Source organism: Nomascus leucogenys, chromosome 7b (assembly GCF_006542625.1).
Source record: "Nomascus leucogenys isolate Asia chromosome 7b, Asia_NLE_v1, whole genome shotgun sequence".
In the NCBI taxonomy this organism is placed as follows: domain Eukaryota; kingdom Metazoa; phylum Chordata; class Mammalia; order Primates; family Hylobatidae; genus Nomascus; species Nomascus leucogenys.
In genome coordinates, this window is record NC_044387.1 from 47,176,567 (window position 1) to 47,193,631 (window position 17,065).

A 17,065-nucleotide genomic window follows, 5' to 3' on the forward strand; every position below is an offset into this window, starting at 1 on the left:
GCTCGCTGGGGGCTGGGAGTTCAGGGAAGGGCAGTTACTGTGCAATGGTTACAGTTTTCTGATTAGGAAGGCTCTGGGAATGGTCGTGGAGAGGGTTACACAGCCTTGTGGATATCCTTAAGGCACACTTGTGTTGCACATGTAGAAAAGGTTAAAATGAATCTGGGCAAATAAGTGAGACCCGGTCTCTACAAATATACAAAAATTAGGTGCACCTGGTGGATGCCTATGGTCCCAGCAACTGGAGGCTGAGGTGGGAGGATCGCTTGAGCCCAGGAGGTTGAGGCTTCAGTGAGCCATGACTGCACCACTGCACTCCAGCCTGGGCAACAGAGCAAGACCCCCTCTACAAAAAAATAAACAAACAAAAAGGTTAAAATGGTAAATGCTATGCTGTCTTTATTTTACATTTAAAAATATAAGTAAAAATAATAGAAGGGCAAAAGGCTGAGGTCACCTGCCCACTGAAATGTCTCAGTGTTCGCCCAGTGTCCAGCAAGTTCACAGGCCCAGACCTCCTCTGCTGAAGTCTCCTTCCCACGAGGAAGGAGCCAGTAACACCATGAAAGGTATTTCTAGTAGTGATTCCCCTCATCCTTCCACGAAGGGGCCTGTTTCTGCTTACTCAGGTAGCTGTGCGCTGGGGAAAGGGAAAACTCAGATCTTTTTAGTGCTGTTGGGTACTGGCTCCAAGTCAGCACTGATTCCTGGGACCCAAAGTGCCCTCATGGCCTCCCTGCTAGAGCAGGAGCACAGACAGCCAGGCAGTAAGCAAACTCCTGGCCCAATTCCATCCTACAGTGGGTCCAGCAATTCATGAGCTACCCACGGGTTATTTCTGCAGTTTCTGAGTGCATAATTGGAATAGACATATTTAGTATTTGGCAGAACTTTCACAGTGATTTCTAACCTTTAGAGTGCCAACTGAAAAATCACACAATTTATAAATTTAGAAAGGAGACTTTATTTGTTTTCTTTTCTCTAGAGACAGTCTCACTCTGTCACCCAGGCTGCAGTGCAGTGGCACAATCATAGCTCACTGCAGTCTCAAATTCCTGGGCTCACGAGATCCTCCCATCTCAGCTTCCCAAGTAGCTGAGGCCACAGGTGCACACCACCATACCTGCTAATTTTTTTATTTTTTGTAGAGATGGGGTCTCACTATGTTGCCCAGACTGGTCTCCAACTCCTGGCCTCAAGTGATCCTCCCACTTCAGCCTCCCAAAGTGCTGGGATTGTGGGGTTACAGGCATGAGCCACTGTGCTCTGCCAACTTTATTTCTTATAAAGGGTTATAGCCTGCAAGGCGGCCAGGCTGGGAAGTGTAGCCTCTCACAGAGACCAAAAGACAGGCATGTTTAGGATGAGAGTGGTGAAACAGGAATTTATGCTGAATAGGAAAGCCAAGTATACATCTATCTATATATATATTTTTTTTTTATTTTTTATTTTTTTTTGAGACGGAGTCTCACTCTGTCACCCAGGCTGGAGTCCAGTGGCACGATCTTGGCTCAATGCAAGCTCCACCTCCCAGGTTCACGCCATTCTCCTGCCTCAGTCTCCCGAGTAGCTGGGACTACAGGTGCCTGCCACCATGCCTGGCTAAGTTTTTCGTATTTTTAGTAGAGACAGGGTTTCTCCGTGTTATCCAGGGTGGTCTTGATCTCCTGACCTCGTGATCTGCCTGCCTCAGCCTCCCAAAGTGCTGGGATTACAGGCATGAGCCACCACACCCAGCCAGCCAAGTATACATATTTAACAGGATCTAGGAGGAGCTGTGAATATTCACGAAGAGGGAACATGTGCATATGTGAGAAGCAAATATGCATGTCACATGCAGCCATGTTTACTTTGGGGTGGAGACTTTACATTTAAATGCATTACAATTAGGCCCTACATGTCAGAAGGTGAAGCAGGGACGGACGCGAAGGCACGCAAGTGTGCAGCCTCTGTAACCAGACAGAACCAGTCTAGGGTGGATGGTCTTTTTATCAGAAGAAAGTTACTAAATCCAGTGTCATGTCCTATCAAAGCTGTAGTTGTGGCTTGTAGAACAGGAGGGTCACTTAGTGTCTGGTGGTGGTTGAGTTGTAATTGTTTTAATATTGTTTATCTTGAGGCCAGTGTTTGTTTAACTGCTAGAGGAAAAAAAAAAAAAACACCTGTGACAGAATATAGTTTCTTCTTGAAGTATTGGGGTGCGTGACTTAATCCTTGCCTAGCATGGCCTTTGGTCCTGTTTATAATTTGGTATCTTTTTGCCAGAGTCTCTTCTGTCAGTCTTACGATCTCTATTTTAACATTAATGTTGGTCAGTTGTTCCTAAACCACAAAAGGGACAGGGTACAGCGAGGCATGTCTGACCTTCTGTCCTGTCATGGCTGTTAACTCCGTTTTTAAGGTTTCTCCGGGGTCCCTTTGGTCAAGGGGGATCTTTTCAGTTGGTGGGAGTGCTTAGGATTCTACTTTTAGTTCTCAAATGTGAGACCTATTTTGCAATAAAGGCTACATGAAAGTTCCTGAACTGCTCCTACCAAGATAAAGAAAAACAATGCTGCATCCCAGGAAGGATAGCAAAGCTTAGAGGTCTCAGTTGAAAATTGAAAGGATGGCCGGGCGCGGCTGGTCATGCCTTGTAATCCCAGCACTTTGGGAGGCTGAGGCAGGGGGATCGCTTGAGCCTAGTAGTTTGAGACCAGCCTAGGCAACATAGTGAGACCCTGTCTCTACAAAAAACTACAAAATTTAGCCAGGCACAATGGTGCATGCCTGCAGTCCCAGCTACCCAGGAGGCTGAGGCAAGAGAATCACCAGGGCCCAGGATGGTGAGGTTGCAGTGAGTGTTGATCACACAACTGCACTCCAGCCTGTGTGACAGATCAAGACCCTGTCTCAAAAAATAAATAAATAAAGATTGAAAGGAGGTTGCAATGTGGTCTTTAGCAAATCCCAGTTTAATACATTATCTGGCTCTTGGAAAAACCAGTGGATCATGTCGTTTAATCCCAAAACTAGAAGGACACCCTGGGCGCGGTGGCTCACGCCTATAATCCCAGCACTTTGGGAAGCCGAGGCAGGCAGATCATGAGGTCAGGAGTTCGAGACCAGCCTGACTAACATGGTGAAAACCCATCTCTACTAAAAATACAAAAATTAGCCGGGCTTGATGGCATGCACCTGCAATCCCAGCTACTCGGGATGCTGAGGCAGGAGAACTGCTTGAACCCAGGAGGTGGAGACTGCAAGGTTGCAGTGAGAGGAGATTGTGCCACTACACTCCAGCCTGGGTGACAGAGTGAGATTTTGTCTCAAAAAAAAAAAAAAAAAAAAAGAAGGACACTTCCACAACTTGATAAAGGGCACCTATGAAAAATCCTCAGCTACCATCACACTCAATGGTGAAGATCGAATCATTTTCCTCTAAGATCAGGAACAACACAAGGATGTACACTCTCGCCACTTCAATTCAACATTGTATTGAAAGCTTTAGGCTGGGCACAGTGGCTCACGCCTATGATCCTAGCACTTTGGGAGAACGAGGCAGGTGGATCACCTGAGATCAGGAGTTCAAGACCAGCTTGGCCAACATAGCGAAACCCCATCTCTACTAAAAATACAGAAAAATTAGTCAGGTGTGGTGGTGCATGCCTGTAATCCCAGCTACTCAGGAGGCTGAGGCAGGAGAATCACTTGAACCTAGGAGGCAGAGATTGCAGTGGGCCAAGATCGTGCCACTGCACTCCAGTTGGGCAACAGAGTCAGACTCTGTCTCAAAAAAACAAAAAAAGAAAAAGAAAAAAGAAAAGAAAGCTCTACAATTAGGTAGGAAAATGAAATAAAATGCATCAGTATTGGCCGGGCACGGTGGCTCACGCCTGTAATCCCAGCACTTTGGGAGGCCAAGGAGGGCAGATCACGAGGTCAGGAGATCGAGACCATCCTGGCTAACATGGTAAAACCTGTCTCTACTAAAAATACAAAAAATTAGCCAGGCGTGGTGGTGGGCACCTGTAGTCCCAGCTACTTGGGAGGCTGAGGCAGGAGAATGGCGTGAACCTGGGAGGCAGAGCTTGCAGTGAGTGGAGATCGTGCCACTGCACTCCAGCCTGGGGGACAGAGCGAGACTCCGTCTCAAAAAAAAAAAAAAAAGGAAAAAAAAGAAAACCACTCTATTTACAATCATGTTAAAAAGAACAAAATATGGCCAGGCGTGGTGGCTCATGCCTGTAATCTCAGCACTTTGGGAGGCCGAGGCGGGCAGATCATGAGGTCAGGAGATTAAGACCGTCTTGGCCAACATGGTGAAACCCCGCCTCTACTAAAATACACACACACACAAAAATTAGCCCGGTGTAGTGGTGCACGACTACAGTCCCAGCTACTCAGGAGGCTGAGGTAGGGGAATCAAACCCAGGAGGCAGAGATTGCAGTGAGCCAAGATCACGCCACTGCACTCCAGCCTGGTGACAGAGTGAGACTCTGTCAAAAAATATATATATATTTTAGGGAACAAATGTAACCAAAATGAAAACTTAAACTCTGAAAACTACAAAACATTGTTGAAAGAGATCAAAGCACTAAATAAATGGAAGACATCTAATGTTCATGGCTTGGAAGAGTTAAATATTGTTGAGATGGCATTGCTCTGAAAACTAATCTACAGATTCAATATAACTCCTATCAAAATGCCAGCTGAAGCCAGGCATGCTGGTGAGTGTCTGGACTTCCAGCTATTCAGGAGCCTGTGGCTGGAGGATCTCTTGAGCCCAGGAGATTGAGACCAGTCTGAGCAATATAGTGAGACCCTGTCTCTAAAAATAAAAAGGCAAAAGACGGGCAGGCACAATGGCTCACACCTGTAATCTCAGCACTGTGGGTGGCTGAAGTGGAAGGATTGCTTGACCCCAGGAGTTTGAGACCAGCCTGGGCAACATAGCCAGACCTTGTCTCAATTTTTCTTTTGACTCCCTAGTAGCTGGGACACAGGTCTACGCCACCATGCCCAGCTAATTTTTGTATTTTTAGTAGAAACAGGGTTTCACCATGTTGGCTTGGCTGCTCTCGAACTCCTGACCTCAGGTGATCCGCCCACCTCGGCCTCACAAAGTACTGGGATTACAGTTGTGAGCCACTGTGCCAGGCCAGTGAGACCTTGTCTCTACAAATACATATATGTGTGTGTGTGTGTGTGTGTGTGTGTGTGTGTATGTATGTGTGTGTGTGCGTGTACGCATATATATACATATATATATATATATATTTTTTTTTACAATTAGCCAGGCATGGTGGCATGCAGCTGTGTTCCCAGCTACTCAAGAGCCTGAGATGGAAAGATGGCTTGAGCCAAGGAGGTCAAGGCTGCAGTGAGCTATGATCATGCCACTGCTCTTCAGCCTGGGCGACAGAGAGAGACCTTGTTTCAAAAAAAAAAGTAAAGGCTGGGTGCAGTGGCTCACTCCTATAATCCCAGCACTTTGGGAGGCCGAGGTGGGCGGATCACCCAAGGTCAGACCAGCCTGGCCAACATGGCAAAACCTTGTCCCTACTAAAAACACAAAAATTAGCCAGGCGTGGTGGCGGGCACCTGTAGTCCCAGCAACTGGGGAGGCTGAGGCAGGAGAATGGTGTGAACCTGGGAGGCGGAGCTTGCAGTGAGCCGAGATCGTGCCACTGCACTCCAGCCTGGGCGACAGAGCGAGACTCCGTCTCAGGAAAAAAAAAAGAAAGAAAAGAAAAAGTAAAAACTGCCCACAGAACGAGAGAAAATATTTGCTAATAGTATATCTGAAAAGGGACTAGTATCTTAAATATACAAAGAACTCTCACAAACCAGTAATGAAGAAGAGACAAAAAAAAAGCAGCCTCTAGGAGCCCAGCGGCCTGGGATGCCAGAGCAACTCCTCCAAAGCGAAGGACGAGCATCCAGCTCCTCTCACCACTACAAAAGAACACAACAGGGTGAGGCTTCTTTGTGATTTGGAGGCGGAAAAAACTTGGGAATACTGCCCAAGACATTTGTGGGTGATATGGAGGTTGCCAGCTTTTAGTAGAGCCTAGGGCAGTACAGGATCTGCTGCAGGTCCAGGCTGTGGCACCAGCAGCACTGAGCCTGACCCTGTGACCTGACAGAGCCATGGCCAATGCTTGGCAGAGAAAGGTTTCACGTGGGGCCTTCAGCAGGCTGCAGTGGAAGGGTGTCAGTGCCCACTCCTAGGGTTCTGGAGCAAGGCCATGCCACATACCATTCACAAAATAGCCGGGCGTGGTGGCAGGTGTCTGTAGTCCCAGCTACTTGGGAAGGTGAGGCAGGAGAATCACTTGAACCTGGGACGCGGAGGTTGCAGTGAGCCGAGATTGTGCCACTGCACTCCAGCCTGGGAGACAGAACAAGACTCCATCTCAAAAAACAAAACAGCTCCTTCCACGTTTCTGGGCCCTGCCAGGAACTGGGCATCTGACGATGGGCTACTGAGTGACCAGAAGGCTCATTAGAGCTGGGTATTGTCAGAGACACCCACTGGGTCTTTTATTTATTTTATTTTATTTTGAGACACAGTCTCGCTCTGTTACCTAGGCTGGAGTGCATTGGTGTGATCTTTGCTCACTGCAACTTAGCCTCCTGGGTTAAAGTGATTCTCCAGCCTCAGCCTCCCGAGTAGCTGTGATTATAGGTGCCTGCCATCACGCCCAGCTAATTTTTGTATTTTTAGTAGAGATGGGGTTTCGCCATGTTGGCCAGGCTGGTCTGGTACTCCTGACCTCAGGTAATCTTGTTCTCCCAGAGTGCTGGGATTACAGGCAAGAGCCACCGTGCCAGGCTTTGTTTATTTTATTTTTTGAGACAGGGTCTTGTTCTGTTGCTCAGGCTGAAGTGCAATGGTGTGATCTCGGCTCACTGCAGCCTCGAACTCCTGGGTTCAGGCGATCCTCTTGCTTTAGCCTTCTGAGTAGCTGGGACCCCAGGTGCATGCCACCACACCCAGCTAATTTTTTATTTATTGTAGAGACAAGGTCTTGCTATGTTGCCCGGGCTGGTCTCCAACTCCTGAGCTCAGGCAATCCTCCTGCCTCAGCCTCCCAAAGTGCTGGGATTACAGGCATGAGCCACTGTGCTTGGCCAAGCCACCAGATCTCAAGGTACCATCACACAACAGAAGTGGCATTACGAGGATCAGCTCTCAGCAAGTCGAGAGGACACACGTAAGCTGTGAAAGCGGGTGACTGCCATCCCATGTGGCCTCACTTATGACATCTGCCCCACAGCTCACTCAGGCAGCCCTGAACGGCAGTGGAGCATGAGGGCAAAGACTCCCAAACGGCAGAGTTTCTGTGAGCACTGTACCATCCACTCTGCAAAGACAGAAGCTGCAAGACCCACTAGCAGTAGCAAATAGTTGAGCTGGTTGGTTCAGGGAACTAGACAGAGCAAGATTAGAAGTTAAGAGATGAGGGCCTGGTGCAGTAGCTCACTCCTGTAATCCCAGCACTTTGGGAGGCTGAGATGGGCAGATCACCTGAGGTCGGGAGTTCGAGACCAGGCTGGGCAACATGGTGAAACCCCATCTCTATTAAAAGTACAAAAAATTAGCTGGGTATGTCGGTGCATGCCTGGAATCCAGCTACTCAGGTGGCTGAGGCACAAGAATCGCTTGAACCTGGAAGGCAGAGGCAGGCTGCAGTGAGCCAAGATCACGCTGCTGCACTCCAGCCTGGGCGATAGAGTGAGACTCTGTCTTGGAAAAAAAAAGAGAAGAAAAGAAAAGAAGGAGAAGCGGAAGGAGAAGGAGAAGAAGAAGAAGAAGAAGAAGAGGAAGAGGAAGAGGAAGAGGAAGAAGAAGAAAAGGAAGAGGAAGAGGAAGAGGAGGAGGAGAAGAAGAAGGAGAGGGGGAGGGGGTGGAGGGGGAGGGGAGATGGAGAGAAGGGGGAAGGGAAGGGGGAGGGGGAGGGGATGGGAGGGGAGGGGGAGGGGATGGGAGGGGAGGGGGAGAGGAGAGGAGGGGGAGGAAGGATGTTAGGAGATGAGGACATTAAGAGAGGCACCTGAAGCTCCGGGGTGATGCGTGCTGCTTCCATGGGTGAATGCACTGGTCTGAGACCTGGGTGTGCTTCGCCCCCCAGGACTCCTGGTAATCCCCCTGGGGTGGTTGTGTTCCCAACCTCACAGCTTTAGGTTCTGGGTCTGTTGGGGTGGGAGGCAGGGAGCGCCATCACCAGGGTCATGGTAAGGGTTGCGTGAAACATAAATTATGACAGTTGCCCAGTCACTCTAGCCTCCTTGTGCCAGCAAGCAAAGGAGTCCCCAGGCTGGCCCAGGTACCCACCCCAGCTCATACTGGGGACTGGGAGGAATGTTCCATCTTCCAAGCATCCCCTGGATGTCCTGTGATGCTCCGATGCCCAGCCTTCCCTGTCAATGAGCCACTAGAGCACTGCAGCCTGCCACAGGCTGGCACCCAGGGGATCAGACCCCTCGAGGAGGAGGACCTGGATTAGCCCGCCAGGTGAGCCACCCAGACCTTCAGAAGTGCTTCCAGCCCCAGGAGAGGGAGCCCCGAAAAGGGGAGGAATGGGGAGGGGATGATCCTCAGTTACAACCTCAGGACCAACTCATGCAGCAGGGGCGACTGCTGGCCCCCGCAACCTTCCTCCTGTACACCTGCCCAGCAGCTGTGACCAATCAGACTTCCTGTTCCCTGCATCTGAATGGAATGGACTTAGCCCAAGAAGCCAGGGGAGCAGAGCTCTGCAGGGCTATAGGAACCACCGTTGGCCTCACCTGGAGCCCTCCACCTGCAGCTGACCTTAGAAGGTCACTCACAGCAGGCCCCTTCTCTGGAGCATTGGCCAAGTGGAAGCCGCCTTGGAGCAGGGAGACTGTGCACCTCGACCTTCTGTGGGCTACAGTGGAGCTTCTGCAGCTTCTGTATCCCCTGCCCTCCCCTGCCACCTCAGGAAGCCCTGGTGCCCAAATCCCTGTCTTGGGCTGCAATTCCAGGGAGTGATACTAAGAGAGGTGGGTGGGTGTGGGATTAGGAAGTGGGCGGGTGGGCGGTTTCCCAGCTCCAGCTCCTCTCCATCCCTCCACACAGAGGCAGAGTCTCTTTATGCCCCTCCCTTGAACCTGGAGGCCCCTTCCTTGAATTTGTCAGGAACTCCACACCCTTGCAGCCCCACAGCTGGACCCTCTGGTCTGTTGGAAAGTGTCTGTGAAGCAACCCTTTATGTTCTGGTATTTTGTTTTGTTTTGTTTTGTTTTAGTTAGAGACAAGGTCTTTCTGTATTGCTCAGGCTGGAGTGCAGTGGTACGATCATGCCTTACTGGAGCCTCAACCTCCAGGCTGAAGCAATCCCCTTGCCTCAGCCTCCCAAGTAGCTGGGACCACAAGCCGGGGCCACCACCAAAACTAATTATTACAATATTTTTTGTAGTCAGTAGAGGTGGCTCACGCCTGTAATCCCAGCACTTTGGGAGGCTGAGGCGGGTGGATCACCTGAGGTCAGGAGTTCAATACCAGCCTGGCCAACATGGAGAAACCCCATCTCTACTAAAAATACAAAAAAATTAGTTGGGCATGTTGGCACACGCCTGTAGTCCCAGCTACTCGGGAGGCTGAGGCATGAAAATTGCTTGAACCCAGGAGGCGGAGGTTGCAGTGAGCAGAGATTACACCATTGCACTCCAGCCTGGGCAACAGAGCAAGACTCCATCTCAAAGAAAAAACTTTTTTTATAGAGATGAGGGTCTTTCTATGTTGCCCAGGCTGGTCTTGAACTCCTGGCCTCAAGTGATTCTCCACCTCAGCTTCCCAAAGCATTGGGATAAGAGGAGTAAGCCTCTATGCCCGGCCCTAAATCTTGCTTTTTGAATCATATCTTCTCTCTTTTTATTATTGGTAGCTAGAAGAAGCCAAGCAGCGCCTTGAACCTTCTCTCTGGGTAACCCCTGAGATCATTTTATTCTTGGGAATACTGTCTAGCTTCTATTTCCTATTCAGCTACAGGTGACAATGTTACTAAACTTCCTGCCGCTGCATAACAATGGTCTTCTTTCCTCCATCTTCCAGTAACAATTTCTTCACTTTCCTCTAAGTCCCCACTGTCAGCCTCTGCAAGATCCTCCCAGCTCCCGGACACTGCCCCGTCCCAAAGCCAATGTCACATGATTTAGGTTTTGTATCAGCAGCACCCCACTTCCAGTACCAGATCCCGTTCTGCTTATCTGTAGCTATATAACAAACCACATCAAACTTGGTGTAGTAAAAACACCCAGCATCATCTATTTTATTATCTTTCATAGTCATGGAGCTTGACTGGGCTCAGGGAGGGGATTCTCAGTTTTGGTGTCTCCTGTGGTTGCAGAGTCCAATGGTGGCCGGGGCCAGAGCCATCTGGAAGGCTTCCTCACTCACTTGTAGGTGACCTGTGCAGGGGGTGGGTGGGTCCTTCAGCTGGTGCTGCTGGCGGGAACACTCCTATCCTCTCCCGAGGCTGCCTGTGCCCCTCACAGCATGGTGGCTGGGTGCGAAGATCAAACATCCCAAGATGTGTGAGAGAGAGAGAAGGAATTGGGTCGCGATCTGATCTGTGTGACTCTATGTGTGACTCTATGTGTGACTCTGTGTGTGACTTGGCCTCAGAAACCACACGATGTCAGTTCTGCTGCATTCTATGGATTACAAGCAAGTCATGAAGGCCAGCCCATGTTCAGGAAGAAACCCATTCAAACTCCCAAAGGATACAGTGTCAGAGAACCTGCCAGCATGTTTCAGAGGCGCCACAGTGGCCAGGCACGGTGGCTCACACCTGTAACCTCAGAGCTTTGGGAGGCTGAGACAGGTGGATTGCTTGAGGTCAGGAGTTCTAGATCAGCCTGGGCAACATAGTGAGACCCTATCTATAATTTTTTTTAAATCAGCCAGGCGTGGTGGCGTGTGCCTGTGCTCCCAGCTACTCAGGAGGCTGAGGTGGGAGAACCTCTTGAGCCCAGGTGTTTGAGGCTGCAGTGAGCTATGGTCACCCACTGCACTCCAGCCTGGGTGAAAGAGCAAGACCCTGTCTCAAAAGTAAAAAAACAAACAAACAAACAAAAGGCCGGGCACGTAATCCCAGCACTTTGGGAGGCTGAGGCGGGCAGATCACGAGGTCAGGAGATCGAGACCATTCAGGTAACATGGTGAAACCCCGTCTCTAATAAAAATACAAAAAAAATAAAAATTAGCCGGGTGTGTTGGCAGGCGCCTGTAGTCCCAGCTACTCGGGAGGCTGAGGCAGGAGAATGGCGTGAACCTGGGAGGTGGAGCTTGCAGTGAGCTGAGATCGCACCACTACACTCCAGCCTGGACGACAGAGCAAGACTCCGTCTCAAAAAAAAAGGGAGGGGGGCAGACCAGGCAGGCACAGTGGCTCATGCCTGTAATCCCAACACTTTGGGAGGCTGAGGCAGGCAGATTGCTTGAGCTCGACAGTTTGAGACCAGCCTAAGCAACATGGCAAAACCCCCCAAAACCAGAAACATTAGCTGAGCATGGTGATGCACCTGTAGTCCCAGGTACTTGGGAGGCTGAGGCAGGAGGATCACTTGAGCTCAGGATGCCACGGCTGCAGTGAGCCGTGATCACACCACTGCACTCCAGCCTGGGTGACAGAGCAAGACTCTCTCAAAAAATAATGCAAAATAGAAAATAAACTTTCTGAAAAAGTGCAACAGTGGGCCATTTACCAAGGTGGACTGGTGAAGAGGCAGGGCACACGCAGAGGCAGATAGGTGGAAGAGAATGAGCACTGGAGGTGGACAGGTGGGCAGTGGCCCATTTGTAAAAGTGGAGAACATAGGGCAAGAAAGGGATTTTGAGAAGACCTTGAGTTCCTTTCTGGCACGGTGACTGGGAGACCTCTGTTGGTGGTGCAGATGGAGATGTGGAGTAGGCTACGGAAACAAGAGCCTGGAGCAGAGAGAGGCCAGGCTGGAGGTGCACTTGTGAGTCACTGTCACGAAGACGGTGTCTGGAGCTCCAAGGCTGGAATAGGTATCGAGGGTGAGAATGGGAAAGGATGAAGGAATGGCCAGGGCTAGGAGGAAGAGGGCTCAGCAAATGTTGGGGTGGCTCTCCTGACCAATGACCCTGCCTCCCCCATCATAGTAGAACTCTGATTTTGGAGGATGGTCCAGATGCAGTTCTGTGAGGAAGGTCTGCTGAGGGAGGAGGGATCCGTGGCCATCCAAAGGGCCGTGGGAGGAGATGAAAAGTGTGGGGCTGTGGCAGCCATTCTACCACCAAGAGGCGGGTGGAGGAGGGGTTGACAGAGCCACTCATGGAGGTGGCAGCTCCATCACTGAGCCTCCAGACTAACAACCCCTGGGAACCCTATGTGGGAGCTCTTGTGACAGAAATTAAATCAGCAGATTCGGTCACAGTGATGTCCACAGCACTTTCACTGATAGCAGAGTGGGGATGGCAAAGAGTCTTGCAGAGGGGCTGGCAGCGGGAGGAGCGCAGGAATGAGCATTGCCCTGGGGAGGCGGCCAGGTTCTAACCGTCTCACACCTAGTCACTACAGTTTGCAGACTGGGAAAGCCAGCCCAGAGGCTGAAGATGCCTGTGGAGGTCACACGGCCAGAAAGTGACAACGGAGTATGAGCCAGGCCGTCTGTTTCTCTGTGCTATGAGTTCCATACTGTATTTTCGAAGGTCAAGAGGAGAGGGTCTTAAGCTGAAGTGACGGTCCCGCTGCCAGGAGCCGCTTCACTGAGGGTGAAACAATGTAGCCAAGTACGGGTCACCTGCGCTGTGGCAGAAGGGACCGAGGACGGTGTGGCCAGAGTAGGACTGGCCTGGGCGGAGAGCGAGGAGGGGGAGCCCACAGCTTCTGGGGGGCAGTGACAGTGCGGGGAAGGGCGGGGTGCAGTGTTGGATGTTTTTGCGGGGATTCTGGGACCAGTGGGAAAGCTGGAGGACGGGCGGCTCCGAAGCACCGAGGAGGGGCCTCCGAAGCGGCGGGGAGGTCTCTTTGACACAGGTGAGGAGACGGAGAACTGGGGGCACCCGGCAGCCCAGGCTTCCTGCCGCGCTCTCACGCCCTCCAGGGCCATGAGACCCTGGTTCCGAGGTGGCGGGCAGGTTCGGGACCCGAGCACGGCGGGATCGTGGGGGTGCCGGTGGTGTTGGGCCCCATGGAGGCTGCGGTCCAGGAGCTTTGCGTGGGCGGCTAGGCTGGGCTTCTCCAGGCGTGCTGAGCCGCCACAGTAGGGCCCCGGAGGGGACGAGGAATCAGGCCTGGCCGAACGAGGGGGAGCCACCAGAGGTTGGGCCAGGAGGCACCGCCGCGCTCTGGGGGGCTGCCAGGGTCGGGGCGCCCTCCGAGTGGCTAACAGGCCCCGCGGGCGGCGGGGAGGCGGCCCTCCGCCCCTTCCCCGCCGGTCGCCCTGCCCGCTTGAGCGGCGGGCCCCGGTGGGACAGGAGGACGCGGGGCGGGTTGGGGGACACAGGGCGCCCTCCCCGCATGGCCCCTGGCCCCCGCGCGCCGAGGCAGGGCCGCCGCAGTCGAGGATTAGCGCCTTCGCGGCCGGCGCTGCGGGATTAACCCGCGTGGACCGGGCGCCCGGCCCGGGGATTACTGCGCGCTCCTCCCTCGACGTATATATTCCCGCGGCGGCGGCCGCCCGGCCGGGCCGGGCATGGCGGCAGCGGCGGCGGGCGCGGCGAGCCGCCGGGTTTCCCGGCGGCCCTGCCCCTTCTCCATCGAGCACATCCTCTCCAGCCTGCCCGAGCGGAGTCCCCCGTCCCGGGCCGCCTGCCCACCGCAGCCTGCCGGTCGCCAGAGCCCCGCGGAGCCAGAGGAGCCCGGGGCTCCCGAGGCTGCGCCCTGCGCCTGCTGCTGCTGCTGCGGCCCCCACGCGGCGCCCTGCGGGCCCCCAGAGGCGGCCGCCGGGCTGGGTGAGTGGGCGCGGAGCGGGGCGCGGGGCCCGGCTGGGGAGCCCGGGGCGCGGCGCGGTGGGTGCCGAACTTGGCCCCAGCCCCGCGCCTCACCGCGCCCTCGCTCCGCAGGCGCTCGTCTGGCGTGGCCGCTGAGGCTGGGACCGGCGGTGCCCTTGTCTCTGGGTGCGCCAGCCGGAGGTTCCGGGGCGCTCCCGGGCGCGGTCGGCCCGGGTTCGCAGCGGCGCACGCGGCGCCACCGCACCATCTTCAGCGAGGAGCAGCTGCAGGCGCTTGAGGCGCTTTTCGTGCAGAACCAGTATCCTGACGTGAGCACGCGCGAGCGCCTGGCCGGCAGCATCCGCCTTCGCGAGGAGCGCGTGGAGGTGGGTGCCCCGCCCAGCCTCTTCCCAGAGCGCGCGGGCCGCGGCTACACTGGACTGGGGTCCCGGCGGGCGGGCGCCCTTTGCAAAGACCGCCTCGACCCAAGCCCCGCCCTGGCGCGCCGGAGGGAGGAGGTCCCTGGACGGCGCTGGGCGTCCAGGGGTATGAGGAGCGGGTGAGAGCAGGGAGGTGCCGCGGGAAAGGGACGGGAGGGCTACTTTTTTGTTTTACACTTTCCCCTGATGACGAAAGAGGCGCGCGTTCACATCCAGAATTTGGGAAATTCAGAAGAGCCTGGAACCCAAGAAGGGGCGTCCTGGTCGCCGCCAGCTGGAGGCTGGGGCGGGTACGAAGGGGGTTCCCATCTCGCGTCCAGACCCACCGAGTCTGTCCGCAGCGAATAAGGGCAGGGGGCGCGCAGCCGCGGCCGGGTATCGGCTCTACAGCGCCGTCCGCCCACACCCCTGTCGCGAAGCTCCCCTCTCGGTCCCTGTGGGACCCTCGGGAGCCGGTGGGACGCGGGACCTGGGGCTAGGGCTGAGCATTCCCCCCATCCCCAGGTCTGGTTCAAGAACCGCCGGGCCAAATGGCGACACCAGAAGCGCGCGTCGGCTTCCACGAGGCTCCTGCCCGGCGTCAAGAAGTCCCCCAAGGGGAGCTGCTGATGACTCTAGGAGCTGCCCCTGGGCTCGGCCACCCTTTTTGGGATCTTTGGAGTTAGCGCTGAGAGAAGACAGGTCTACCCAAAAAGGAGCTGGGAGAGTACACCCGCCGCCTCCGCCCGTCTCCACAGCCCTTGCCTCCTGCAGCTCGTGCTGCCGTGGCGCTGGGGACGGGCCCCCGGTGCTTGGTGTTCCACGGCAGTGGGAGTGGCGAGTCCCTTGGGGGTGGGCTGGGGCATACAGAAGCTTCCTCACCCCCTCACCCCCCAAGAGACACTAACTCCACCCCAGGAGGGGAACCACTCCGTATCAACATGGGACCCAGAATCCTCGCAGTGGAGCGTCTCTCCGCACCCTGGGACATGCTGGCCTCCCTCTTCTCAATGTGGACATTGACCCAACTTGACTTGGCCCGTCCTCCCCCAGCTGGAGGGGGGATGGGGTTCGTGTCTGTGCAGTCCTGGGGTTGCAGGCTTCCCAGGCCCTGGGCTGGGTCTTGGTATCTGGACCTGTAGAATAAGAAGGTTGCAGGAGCGCTTCCAGGAGCCCCTCCCCAGTCCCTTCACCTTCGAGCCTCGCCCTGATACTGAGAAACAAGCAACTTCAGATACCACAGAAGCCGCCCAGAGTCTCAAGTCCACCTTGGCTCCACTCCCACACCCAACAAGGAGCTGTCCCTTCTCCTTCCTTCCCAGCGAGGGAAGGAAGGGTACAGCTGTCTTTGAGAGGAGCACAGCTCAGCGAGGCCTCAGCCTCTGCACCAGGGTGCTCTCCAGCAGAGGGGCTGCTCCACAGATGGTGGCCTTGGACCCCTGGGATCCAGCCCTGGCCTCTAGGCTACTGTGAACCTGCCCATGGGTGGGGGTCCCCTGCTTCCTCCTGGGGTTTTCATGCTGTGGGGTCAGCCTCCCTCACAGCAATCTGTGCCATCCTAGGGTAGGGCAAGAGGAGGTTGGATTGGGGAGACCCCGCCCCTGCTGCCTGGGAAGATGCCTGCCCTCCCCTTCTTTATCCTGGCCCATGGCAAAAGGCACAGTGGAAAGAAGCCTTAGATTCCCCAAGAAGGCCCTACAGTGGGTCCAAAGCATCTCACATCCCCCTCAGCTGGCTTGAGCACCTCATTCTGTCTCTTTACAGGCCCTGCAGGGAATGGGGCCATTCTACCTGCAAGAGATGAAGTCCATCTCTAAAAGCAGGACTGCAGAAGCCAGGGCTGCAGCTCCCCAGACACCCCAAGACTGGCCAGCTTGGATAACACCAAGCAAGCATGGTGTCCCCAGTCAGAACTGCCCTGACACTGCTGGGTGTCCCTAGCATCCCCACCTCCACCCCTAGCATGCACACTGCTGGTTGTCACAAAACCCTTCTCCCTGAACCCTGGTCTTGCCGTTGGGGACTGAACAGACTACCTGTGGACATGCCCATGTCCTGGTCAGCTCCCTTGCAGATGGGGACACTTGCATCTCGTGGGCTCCAGGCCCCTTGAGTTCCTTGGTTGAATGGCTATCTGTCATTGTGTCGGGAGCCCCGATCAGAGCTTGTGGAGTGCCACCTTCCAGGGCTCAGTGGCTGTATTGCTCTCCTGAATTTGCTCCTTGAGCTCTAGCTGCTCCTTGGCAGGCTGACCCCCCACAGCAGGCTGTTAACATAGGCATCCTTCAGGCTCACATCCAGGCTCTCGCTTCTCATCTTCACCCTCTTCCCCGTTTATCTTTTACTGTCAGATTCCAATTCCCATCTTTCTGCCACATTTATATCTCAAGCCAGGCACTTCCCCTGAGCCAGGTATTTATCTCCAGCTGTCCCCTTGAAGCCCACAGACTCCTTAAGGTCACCTTGTCCACAGTGAGCTCTTCTGTGCAAACCAGGCACATGAGCCAGAGAGCTAGCCGCCCACCCGAAACTGGTCCCCGGACCCCTCTCTCTCCTGATCATCCACTATACCCAGGCTGACAGGAAGTCAATTTTACTGTTTATCAATAAATCAATAAATCCCAGAATCTCTCCAGCTCTGACTGCACCAGTCTGATGTAAGCCACCGTCACCTCTCACCTTGACCCCTGCAACTGTCTCCAGTCTTGTCCACCTGCACCACAATGGCTCTGC

The 17,065-nt window shown here is 54.2% G+C and overlaps 1 protein-coding gene across 1 annotated transcript; it reads left to right on the forward strand.

Moving 5' to 3' along the window:
• The first annotated feature begins 13,675 nt into the window (after positions 1-13,675).
• Positions 13,676-14,962, forward strand: GSC2 (goosecoid homeobox 2). Its single transcript, XM_030815878.1, has 3 exons — positions 13,676-13,934; positions 14,046-14,299; positions 14,858-14,962. Exons 1-3 carry the CDS (start codon positions 13,676-13,678, stop codon positions 14,960-14,962), a joined length of 618 nt encoding a protein of 205 aa, XP_030671738.1.
• Positions 14,963-17,065: the final 2,103 nt, after the last annotated feature.